General features: G+C 39.3%; 1 protein-coding gene across 1 annotated transcript; it reads right to left on the reverse strand.

The window, feature by feature from the left end:
- Positions 1-216: 216 nt before the first annotated feature.
- Positions 217-9,724, reverse strand: LOC149302341 (serine/threonine-protein kinase ICK-like). Its single transcript, XM_089482428.1, has 13 exons — positions 9,624-9,724; positions 8,046-8,100; positions 7,118-7,239; positions 6,759-6,838; positions 6,195-6,327; positions 5,691-5,862; positions 5,178-5,345; positions 4,677-4,970; positions 2,832-3,028; positions 1,471-1,616; positions 1,080-1,211; positions 559-672; positions 217-374 (listed from the first exon to the last, which is right to left on the reverse strand). Exons 1-13 carry the CDS (start codon positions 9,722-9,724, stop codon positions 217-219), a joined length of 1,872 nt encoding a protein of 623 aa, XP_089338554.1.
- Between the last annotated feature and the right edge of the window lie 1,832 nt (positions 9,725-11,556).

Genomic DNA, 11,556 nt, shown 5'->3' on the forward strand with positions numbered 1-11,556 from the left:
AAATAACCTACAAATACATTAGTAATTAAAACGGCATTCCTAACATTTTTGTAACATAAAAAAAACCTTTCCTTGCTGCAAAAATAATAAATCTAGTAGTAAAAAAGGGAATGTGGAAATTTAACCAGCTGCTTGCTGAAAAGAAGAAAAACAAACAAACATGAAGGCTGTCATATTCATGTTAGAAGAACCCAGCCAGAGCGAGATGCGTTGCTGCTATCTCCTTCCTCCATACTTGGAAATCCAGTCTGTTCTTCCATGAATTGGAGCAATAGCAGGGAGGGGTCTGGAAGAAAGGCCAGATGACTTTTTGGGAGGAGAGTTGAATGACGTCTGTCCTAGGTATGAGCCAACTGATTTTAAAGATCCATAGTCTAGGAGAGAGAGAGAAAAAAAATATGCATTTTAAATGTTTACCTTTTATCACCCTCACTATCTTTCATAAAAGGCTTTATTTGATTACAACATATAAAATACATACATGATATATTTGCTGTTCTACCGTTATATAAACAATAAAGTTAGAAATCAGCAAGTGTCTTTCATGTATGAACTTACTTGGAGCTGGATCTGAAAGTGGAGCCAAATGGACCTTCTGGCCAGCATATCCTATTTCCTTTTTAAAGAATGATGGGGTGTAATTGACAAGTGGACCGTTGCCAATACTCAGCCCTACAAAGAGACAGCAAAGGAAAAATCCTTAGTAAGGGTATATTTTTGGCACATGCAGTATAGAGCAAGGTCTGTTTATCAAAAGGAAAATATAGTAGGGGTAAGAGATTATTACATTAATGATTTGATAGCTAGGGGTTTAAGTACATTTTTCTCCCTGGGAGGCTGGGTTAGCTTTCATAGTTTAAGACTTATATTTAAATGTACTCAGGTTATTCTGCTGAAACTCCCAAGTTAAGTCAAACTGTGTGACACATACTGAGTGATAATGCTACAAATGCAAAATAAATAAATAAAGATTTCCATAACCCTTACCAATATGTTAAATATATAGAATGCACTATTCCAGTGCGTTCAATGGAGACAAACAAGCTATCAATGACTATGACTATAAGACTATGTCCTACCAGAAAGCTTGTTGCTTGTGTCCGTGGACCCTCCTAAAGGTTTGAGGGGCTGGAGAACATTTGGCCAAGGATTACTGGAAGGTGCAGTTGACTTATTTGCATTTTCCACAGCACTTTTCTTAATGGTAAGGCCTAAGGAAAAAATTAAAATCATACAATTAGCATACAAGGGCAGTCACTGTGACCTTATTAATTTATAAACATCAGCAGAATATTTTAAAGTTAAAAGCTTTTTTCCCCACACAGTGCAATAGACTTGGTATCATCTCCTGTTACAATGAGACAAGAAGAACAAAACTAAATGCTTTAATGTAACATATTAGGATTATGATTAATTACAATTAAGCGACAATAAATATTTGGTGAAAGGTTGAAAGATTTTTGTACTAACCCGGCAAATACCTGGAGTGTTTCAAGTAATGTTGCTTAGCTGCGGAAGGTCTCCTGGAAACACCGGTCTCCTGCCTCGAGAATGAATTTAGCACAGGTCCAGCTACAACACTATCTGTCCTTTTCAAATCCACAATGCTCTCAAAGCTGAACAAAACAGGGCAGATAAGTTTGATTAGGACACAGTGATTTCAAATTGCAGTGTCAAGTGCTACAAAAAGTGCCTTCAGTATACATATACAGACCAAGCAAATGTTCTATGAGAAAGAGATAATAGTACATACTTCTTTTAGAACTGTACCGTATTTGCTCCGTTATAAGACAAGGTGTTTTTCAGAGCAAATGCTCTGAAAAATACCCCTTGTCTTATATTAGAGGTTGTGATGTGCGCAGACAACCTCCGCTGCTGCTGGGGATTCTATAATGGAGCGCTGGTGTGATATGACCTTCCGGTGCTCCACCACAAAAGCCTCAGCAGAAGTTCCTGGTAGCTGCGGAGGTTGTCTGCGCGCAGAGAGAAGGAGTCCCCGCAACGCTGCAGGGGACCTGGATCCTCCTCTCTGGCAGCCGGTGAACGTCTGTGCTATACACACAGACAACCTCCGCTGCTAACTGGAACTTCCACTGGGGCATCTACGACAGAGCGCCGGCGTCACATGACCTTCCGGTGCTCCACCATAGAAGCCTCAGCAGAGGTTGTCTGCGCACACTAGACACCAGGGAGTCTGAAGCATGGGGGACAAGTCTGGGGAGGCGCTGGTAAGTCTGGGGCGGTGACAGAGTGGCATATAGGGGGTATAAGGCATATGTGGAAGGGGCAGAGTGGCATACCAGGGGGTATAAGGCGTATCAGGGAGGCAGAGTGGAAAATAGGGGGTATAAGGCATATCTGTGGCACAGAGTGGCATATAGGGGCAGATTGGCAAATAAAAGTAAAAAAAAACCAAGAAATGCATTTTTCTCAATCATAGTTTTTACTAAATATGAAAAAATAGTTTACATGTGAATATTTGCTAGTAAAACTTTTTTCCTATAGGGTCATCTTACAGTCAAGCTTTTTCTTTTTCCTAAATTCATATTAAAATTTTGGAGGGTTGTTTTACAATCGAGCAAATACGGTAATCATCATCTCTATAATGATTTTGTAACACACACAACAGACATCTCTCCACGAGGTAAGAGGGAGAAGGGAAGTGGTGTTTGTTTGTATACAATAGTGTTAAGGTCATTGTGCATGTATCTATGTATAGTGCTAGAGACATGTCCATGTAGGAATGTCTAAAAACACCTCTTCTCTGCATCCAACAGCAAGTTCGGTAACAAGTTAGCATTCATTCATATCAAAAGAAGACAAACACTTACCTACACACAGCATCATCACTCAAAGGACCCTTTATTTCATTCTTCGTTTCAGATCTGTTTATTGAAGACCGAACACCGAGATCTTCCAAGTCATCCCACTCATCAGATCCTTTGACTTCTCTGGTTATTACCCTCCATCTTCTTCTATTTTTAGTGGTATGCACCTCGTTGTTGCTTTCTGGATTAGATGCTACCTCCTACAAATACAAAAAAATAAATAAACAAATAAATAAAAAAAAGATAAAAAATACCGTATTTGCTCGATTATAAGACAAGGTTTTTTCCAGAGCAAATGCTCTGAAAAATACCCCTCGTCTTATAATCGAGGTCGTCTTCTAATCAGACCTCAAAAAAATGTCTGCTGGGGCCATGCTGCTTACCGGGCTTTGGTCTCGAGCAGCGTCTCTGCTACTAGCAGCGGGAAAACAGGAAGCTAGCAAAGTCCTCACATAACTCTACCTCCCCCCTCCTTCCTCTGGGGGCGGGGCCAGAGAAGTTGCTCGCACAGCCGGGCCCCTGCAGAAGTCTGCGAGTGGGAGATCTGCAGTTCAGGTGAGGGGGTGGGGGAGGGTTTTTGAGCAAGTATGTGTGATTAATGGAATGAATGAGTATTTAAATGTTTGTGAATGAGTGTGTGTGATAGCATGGATGTGTAAGGGGGGTGGGGGTGCTAGCATGGCATAGGGAGGCTGTAATCCCACTATTATCATCCCCAGGTTCCAGCATGTACTGGCTGCCTTGGCCTAGGAGTGTGATTGCTGTTAGCAGTTATATATATATATACCTCCAGAAATGCATTTTAACCCCCTATATGCCACTCAGCCCCATGATATGCCTTTTAACCCCCTATATGCCAGAGTGGCGTATAGGGGTATAAGGCATATCATGGGGCACAGTGGCATTTAGGAGGGTATAAGATATTTCTGGAGGCAGAGTGGCATATAGAGGGTTAAAAGGCACATCATTGGGCAGAGTGGCAAGCCTGGGGGCAGATGTGCATAACTGGTAGGGGCAGGTTGGCAAATAAAAGGAAATTAAAAAATATATATTTTTCTCAATCATAGCTTTTATTAAATATGAAAAAATAGTTTACATGAATTAATATTTACTAGTAAAACTTTTTTCCTATAGGGTCGTCTTATATTCACGCTTTTTGTTTTTTTCCTAAATTAATATTCAGATTTTGGGGGGTCGTCTTATAATCAGGGTCGTTTTATAATCGAGCAAATACGGTATAAGCTACGCAGAGTGAACATGGCATGGTACAGAAAAACGCTCTGCCAGGGAGCTGTTGTGTCTCAGTGTTGAAATCTATGGAATGAAGCTTGGCAGCACTGTAAGCTATCTGCACTGTGACTCTAGTTCCCCAGATATTTAAATCCAACAATGTGTGAAAATGACTACTGGAAGGACAGAAGGTACTATAGCAGCAATAAAAGCATACTGATATTTTACTTATGACATTTAAGACTCTTTCAATGCCTTTTTTATGTTCACAAACATTAAACAGATAGTTATGCCCCAGTTTCTTTTCTTTGCAACAGGGAGTGACTTACTGAGCAACAATATTCAGTAATTCACATGGCTGCCATGCACATACCCATGAGCATGCATGAAGAATTGGGAGGCAATATTTTTCCTCCTTGCGAATGTGATCACTAAGCCAAGTGAATTTCGATCTGTGCCACTGACCCTAATGCTGTTAACAATGGTTGATGGCCTTGCATAGTGTTTCCTAGAACCATTGTATTATTATCATTATCATCATCATCATTAATGGTTAATGCCAAATTAACATCCATTTCTGAGTGGCAATACGGGGAGTATATTCTTATTTCTACCTACCTGGGGAACTAAAGCAGGTAGATGAGGCTGATTCAGTTTACTGTTCTCTTGTGCGCTGTTAGACTCTGCCAATGATGAGCCCATTTGGATGAGATGCACATTTGACTGGGCCTGCTGAAAGGCTCTGGATGCCAGACGTGGCTGATATTTTGGCGGTGGCTGAGAAGGGGGTGCTGGTTTAATAAGTAACGTGGCTTGTTTCTCTTGGTGATTCTTTGGCACTTGATTCACCTCCTGTATCTGCTGAGGTGTTCCAAGAGGCTGACCCACCAGAAAGTAAGGGTATCGCAGAGCCTGAAATATACAGAGCAGTTCATTTAAATTTATATTTAATTTAAATTCCAATGAAAGAAGCACAAAACTCAAATATACTTTCAATGTACTGAAATCTGCCAATATTAGTATATTGTATCATATCAGAATATTAATGTACTTCCTGATTCCCCAATAGCACTATACAGGAAAGCTAGGTAAACCCTCTTGCAAAAGGCTGCTGCTCACCTGGCTTGCTGTTGGCCTCTTCTTGGGATCCCACTGAAGCATGTCTCGCATGACCTGGATCCCTTCACTGCTTGCATTTGGAACCAGGGTTTTTAAATTGTTAGGTACACACTGGGGCCAGCGAAAGTTCATTCCACTGGCCAGTTGGTAGCCTTCAAGCCAATCGCTCTTGGAGAAAATTAAAGCAATTAATACCACAATACAGGTGGGTGTTAAAAGGGAATAAAATATATTCAATGTTTTAATATATATGTCATTACACCAATGCCCACTCCCAGTGAGACACAGCTCTGTGCAATGTATAGACTAGCCTCCCACAATGGACATTTAGAAGCAAACTATCTATTTAACCGTTTGGGTGTAAGGCAGAAACCGTATGGAAAAACATTTCAAACCGACGCATAGAAAGGTCAGATAAAGCATTTAATAAAATGTGATGCTGGGAAACTTTTCAAACTTGCACCTGAATCACCTACTCTGCATATCCCTCATACATCTCGTCAACGAGCATACCTTTTTTGGCGTTCCCAAGACTTGGCAAATTTTAAATATGGTGTCAATTTCACTGGATCCTGGAAAGAGTGGTCTGAGGGTATAAACTTCAGCCATGATACAACCGATGGCCCAAATATCAATAGGAGAGTTATAATTGGTAGACCGGAGGAGGACCTCGGGTGCTCTGTACCTGTGATTACAACAGAAGCATGGTAACAGTTATTTAACTTTCCTAGTGTTAGATGCACATGCAGTATATTATACAAACAGTGAATCAGCGTCAGGAGAAGGATCCCATTTAAAATCAATGGAAATGCTTTCTATGCATACACAAGGGGGTCTCAGACCCCTGCCTCGAGCATATGGGGGGGATTCTGCAGAAATGTATAGGGACCTTTTAGCTATCAAACATTAAAGTGCATATGACGGCTGAAGTGTCCCTTTAATTGACACACACACACTTACTATAAATGAATAGTACGCACACATCAGTATTTTCCCAATATCTGAATATATGCATACCATCTGGTAGAAACGTAGTCAGTGTAAGGGGGTCTTGATCTGGTTTCCCGGGCTAACCCAAAATCAGCTATTTTCACGAGCTCTGGTCCAATGCAGAGGAGGTTTTCAGGTTTTAAGTCTCGGTGAAAGAACCCTGAAATCGATAGTACACAGGATGAGTATTTAATAGGACTCTACCACATGTAGCTACTTTTCCCCTTTTAATTACAAGACTATTTGTAATACTAACAGAATAGTGATTTTATTCACAATATTCAAGTTAATTTCTCAGGTGTACAGCAGATCTCTGGTGAAAATATTTGTGTTATTTCAATGGTGTAAGTTGCAAGGATTTCAGATATATGGACGTAGATTAATGTCAGTCTTAACGAAAGGCTGTTTTTGTTTTCTATTTCAATGAGCCTGTACCTTATCAGTTTGTTTTTCTTGACCCATGCACAGCCAAAATTTCTTTGCATTTATTCCATTATATTATTTGATGTATGGTTTGTTTTATGTTTTCAGGGAATCATGGTTGAACAAGCATATAGTTTATAAACAAAATGGAAATATAAAGAAACATACCGTATTTGTGTATATAAGCAAGCCCTTGGAGTATCTGGTACATGATGTTCCTGATGGTAGGTTCCGGAAATAATTTATTCCTGCAGGAAAACAGTTACACAATGTCAGTAGTGACAGCATTTGTGATACTGGCATTCTGTTAGTGTCATCAAACGTGGATGTGTTTTATGGAAACGTCATGCTGTTTTTTAATGACTTTTTGATACTCAATCCAAAGTATCCCCCTTTAGTATGATACGTTAGGCTAGTGTGTTAATGAGAAATCGCTGTTGGGTTGGGATAACGTATATAAACACAACTAATATTTATATACAATGAATAATTGTTGCTTATGAAAAGGTGATCTAGTCATTACATACCGATCTCTCATTAGCTGATAAAGATTTTCTTTCATGTATTCAAAAACAAAATATAGATGATCATTTTCCCTGATGACTTCCTTCAGTTTGATGACATTGGCATGGTTCAGCTTCTTCAAAGACTTTAAATGCAAGAAAAAAAATACTAATCCCGTTAGTACAAGTTTTTGTAGCATTTTTTACAGATTGAAATCTTGTATATTAATAGCTACCCGTTTTGTCTCAACAAATGCCCTATAGGGTTTCGTTATGGGTCTAATGCCCAATACAGCCTCACTGCCAAGAATACACATTAACGTAAAAGGATTCTCGCATGAGGCTATACGCGTACACGCTACTGTATATATATATATATATATATATATATATATATATATGCATGCAAATATGTGGAGGTGAATTAATAAGAGTCTGCTTTAAACCTCTATGATATCTTTTTCGGGATACTTGTAAAGGAGGTGGCATGCTCTTTTGTACAAGCCTCTTGTAAACATTTATGAGAATGAGAACACTGTTGCATTTTATGCACAAAGACATTCTGTGAGTGAAAAAAAAAAGATATTCACACTATTTTGTGCACACTGGGGGATACAGTGCAATGAATTATCTATCCATATGTCACATGACATACAAGCCACATTTGTTTAGCCTTGTGATATCAGCAAAATATAAATAGTTTAACATCCGTTGGGTGACTAATATATATTTTCAATGTGCAAGCAATGGTAAAATATGCATAGAAAACAGCTATACTTAAAAGGCTGAATGTACTAAATGGAAGGTGGTTCAGTACTTTTTTTTTTTTATAGCCAGGACCTCTGTGTGACAGCCGATGTACTCAGGAAGTACCATAGCCTACTTTAAAAGATCTTTAACATAACAGAAGAAATAAATGAACAGATTAGTGTAACATATACTAGAGTTTTACCTTAACCTCTCGAAGATTCATACACTCTTCCCAGGAGTAAAATTTTCGTTTCATCCTGGAAAATAGAAAGTACACAGGATATTATATACTTTAGATCTCTTTCCTAGCTTTTATTAATTTCTAATGTGTCAGTTGTGTTAGGTCTAGCTTGATTCTTTGAAAGAAAAAAAGAAAAGCAAGCAAATCTCTTCCACAGTCATAGGCTAGCAACCATCGGCAGTCTCAGTACATGTGTTCAGCCAAACACATCTCCCTGCACGTGATATAGTTATCTGCAGTCCGCTCCAGTGATGGCCTGACTAGGTGGCTTGCATTGAAAGCATTCCCCTTGATCGGCTGAATGAGCTTCTGGAACGCACAAGAAACGTGGGCCATGGAGGAGAAGGGCAGCTGCTACCGCAGGGCTGACTCTTCTGTTTAAGAGTCTTTGTTCCCCCCTAAGAATCCATATTAAAGTATATGCGTTCTTCTACAGCAGGGCTGTCAATGACACCAAACTGTTCCTTTAACCATCTCAAGAAATCACTTTTATGTAAACACTTGGGAAAAAGAACTAGGTAGGCCCTTCCCAGATAAGGAATACTGAAACTCTAGGTGTTCCTAGGGAAAAAAAAAACTGCTATTCTGGTGGTATGGAACCCAAGTTACCTGAATCAAATGTACCTATTGGAGATGTGGCTTAGACCATGGCACACTTTTGTGTGGTGGGCATTCCCATTCATAAACCTGATTTAGAATTATACATTCGACTTGTTGATTAAAGTACTACAGGGCCAGTACTGACTGCTTATAAACTGGCCTATTGGCGTTCATCCAAAGGAGACGCCAAACAAACAACGCCATTTACCATAGCATGTTCTAGTTGCAGTTTAAATCTCTATAGCACCAGCCTGGAATCAGATGCAGGTTTAATTGATAAGAATATTTGTCCATTATCCAAATATCAAAGATATGGAACTTCCTCACCTACTAACATTGGCAAAATTTTGGGAAGTATGACAAGTATTTGCACAAACACAGGGTTTTTCCTAAATGCTTTATCTAAGACAGATTATTAATGCCTGTTGTTCATACTTTTTTACACACATAGAAAAGCGCTATAGCAACTGCTACTGTGATTAAAATAGTATTGCAATATCCATGATTGATGTAGAAGATCACATACCTTTTCTATTTAACCTCTTGTCAACATACTGTAATGACCTACCGCATTGCGAATGTCGCTTCAATTCACTTAAATAGTTCTACAAACCCACTATTTTAGTAAGTGTTAAGCCACTTTAAGTAAACTGCATACCAAAACATATCTAGGTTGTGGTTAGAGAGAATGCAAAATACATTGGTATGCTTTTGCATTTCATTCTCACCGTACCAAGCAACGCATTTCTATTTATTTTCTGTTTGTTGTGACAAATTGTAGTTAAGGCTATACAGCCCAATGGCGAGCACGGGCAAATGTTTTGTCTATTTTACTTTTTGAGAGGCGCCAAGACAACGTAAAGTGGCTGAGCATGGCTATTGTGGGGAGATGTGCCAGTGGTGTTACAGAGGAGTTTAATCTTAATCAAAAGGACTTACCTTTTGATGGCAACCAGCTCTCCGGATTCCACGCTCCTCCCAAGAAGGACCGAGCCATAAGTGCCATCTCCAAGCTGTTTGATCGTTGTGTAGCGGTTCATGGTGACAGATCACAGACGGATGGGACATTTCAACAGGAGGGAGGCAGTTAGTCCCCCAGTGTGTCTATCCTTCTGAGTGGAGCCACAATGACACCGGCAGCACAATCTGCAGATGAGGGAGGAGGTACAGGCATAGTCCACCAGCAACACGTCAACCTGACAAAACATGGACAGCGACAGTTCAGTTACACTGAGCATTCATAAAGACCCAGACATATAAAGGACATAAAAAAGTCTCCCTAAGCAAAAAAACAGCGCTGTGACGTAGGTTAGAGCTGACAAAAAAGTGGATTGCTGCTGCTATTGCTGAATTACTTCAATGAAATCCTTTGCTTTTTTCGTTATTCGAAGTGACAAGCTGGGTGATTAGGACTGAACCATTTCTTCTTAATATTTTTTATTTATATAGCGCCAACAATTTACGCAGCGCTTCATACAATACAAAAATTCAAGGGGTATGACAATACGAGAATTGACAGACTAAGACAAACCGATACATTAGGCGGAGAGAGCCCTGCTCGCAAGCTTACAATCATTTAAATATTTATTACAAGGCAGTTTGTTAAGGAGTCAGAGTGTCTGTCTAGTAGAGTAGGCCAAGTTAACAACCAGAATACATAGAAATGACTGCTAACATTATGCAAAATCTAAAACCATTTACAAAAAAACAGCAAAATACTTCTGAAAACTTAGTTTTTCTTGTGCTATTAATAATCTTCATTAAAACAGAACAGCCTTCCCCTTCACAAAGCTGTATGAATGCATAATCTCAGATGGTCCACCAGAAATAAACCTATTATATTCGTGAAAACCGCGTAATACTTCAATTGTCAATATTTCATATAATCTGCATAACTGACCAATTAAACACCAAATTAAAAATTAGTCTGCCTACAAACGTAAATACATCAGACCCAAGAAGCCGGCACGATTTATATGACTAGAAGGCGAGCTGTCCCGAGTTTTGAAAGACTCCAATACACTATAGAGAATAAACCCAGAATTAATAGACAGAGATAGTAAATAAATGACAAATATATATATATATATTCAGACAGCTTTTAACCTTAAAGCTATTATGTGGGTATTTAGTGGTTTTGCAGACGGAAGAAATTAAGATAAAAATCAAAAGTATTACCTTGCGAGCGGAGCCCATATGAAGAACGCAGTATACTAGATATTTATGTCTAAACACTTCCTGCTAAGCAAACACCATGGGAAAGGTTTATTGTGTGCGCGCTCACTTAGCAACACACAAATGTACACCAAATGCTTGAAAGAACAGTCGCCAAAATAAACGACATCTACGAGTCATTGACTTTATATTTTACAGGAAAGAACACGATGGCACAGAGAAGCCACAAGACACAATCAACAAGACAATGTTAGTATAATATCCATCACTGAACAGAAGCTGCTTTGTGATAGGGGTGAGATGTGGGAGAACCAGGTGATTGAGACACTGATTGGGAAACCATGCGATAAAATAGGTGCCAACTATCCCAAATCCACCAGAACAAACCCCGACCCCGCTTGCCGGCTGACCTGAGCAACATCAATTCAGCCAAGTATATTAATTTAATGGCAACTGGTTTTGGTCCATAAAAAGCTAGCATCCAATTCCAAACGTTATAAATGCATCCAGTGTAGGTTTCCAAAAGACATGACATCATACCTATTCTGTGCTGGATAAGCACAGCCCTGAAAATTGGAGACAAGAGATTGTTTTGTGCACTAAAAATCCAAAGATGGTGTCACGCAAAGTAAGTATCTAAACTATTTTGCATGATATACCGTATTTTTCGCTCCATAAGACGCAGTTTTTTTCCTCC

Source organism: Sceloporus occidentalis, unplaced genomic scaffold (genome assembly GCF_023333645.1).
Source record: "Sceloporus occidentalis isolate IW3139 unplaced genomic scaffold, rSceOcc1.0.p SCAF_19, whole genome shotgun sequence".
NCBI lineage: Eukaryota > Metazoa > Chordata > Lepidosauria > Squamata > Phrynosomatidae > Sceloporus > Sceloporus occidentalis.

Excerpts from the sequence above, each read along its gene's own strand:
- LOC149302341 (XM_089482428.1), bottom strand. The coding sequence starts at position 9,724 with ATGAACCGCTACACAACGATCAAACAGCTTGGAGATGGCACTTATGGC. Across the intron at positions 8,101-9,623 it reads GAGCTGGTTGCCATCAAAAG|GATGAAACGAAAATTTTACT; the intron begins GTAAGTCCTTTT and ends TCTATTTTCCAG. Across the intron at positions 4,971-5,177 it reads AGAGGCCAACAGCAAGCCAG|GCTCTGCGATACCCTTACTT; the intron begins GTGAGCAGCAGC and ends TGTATATTTCAG.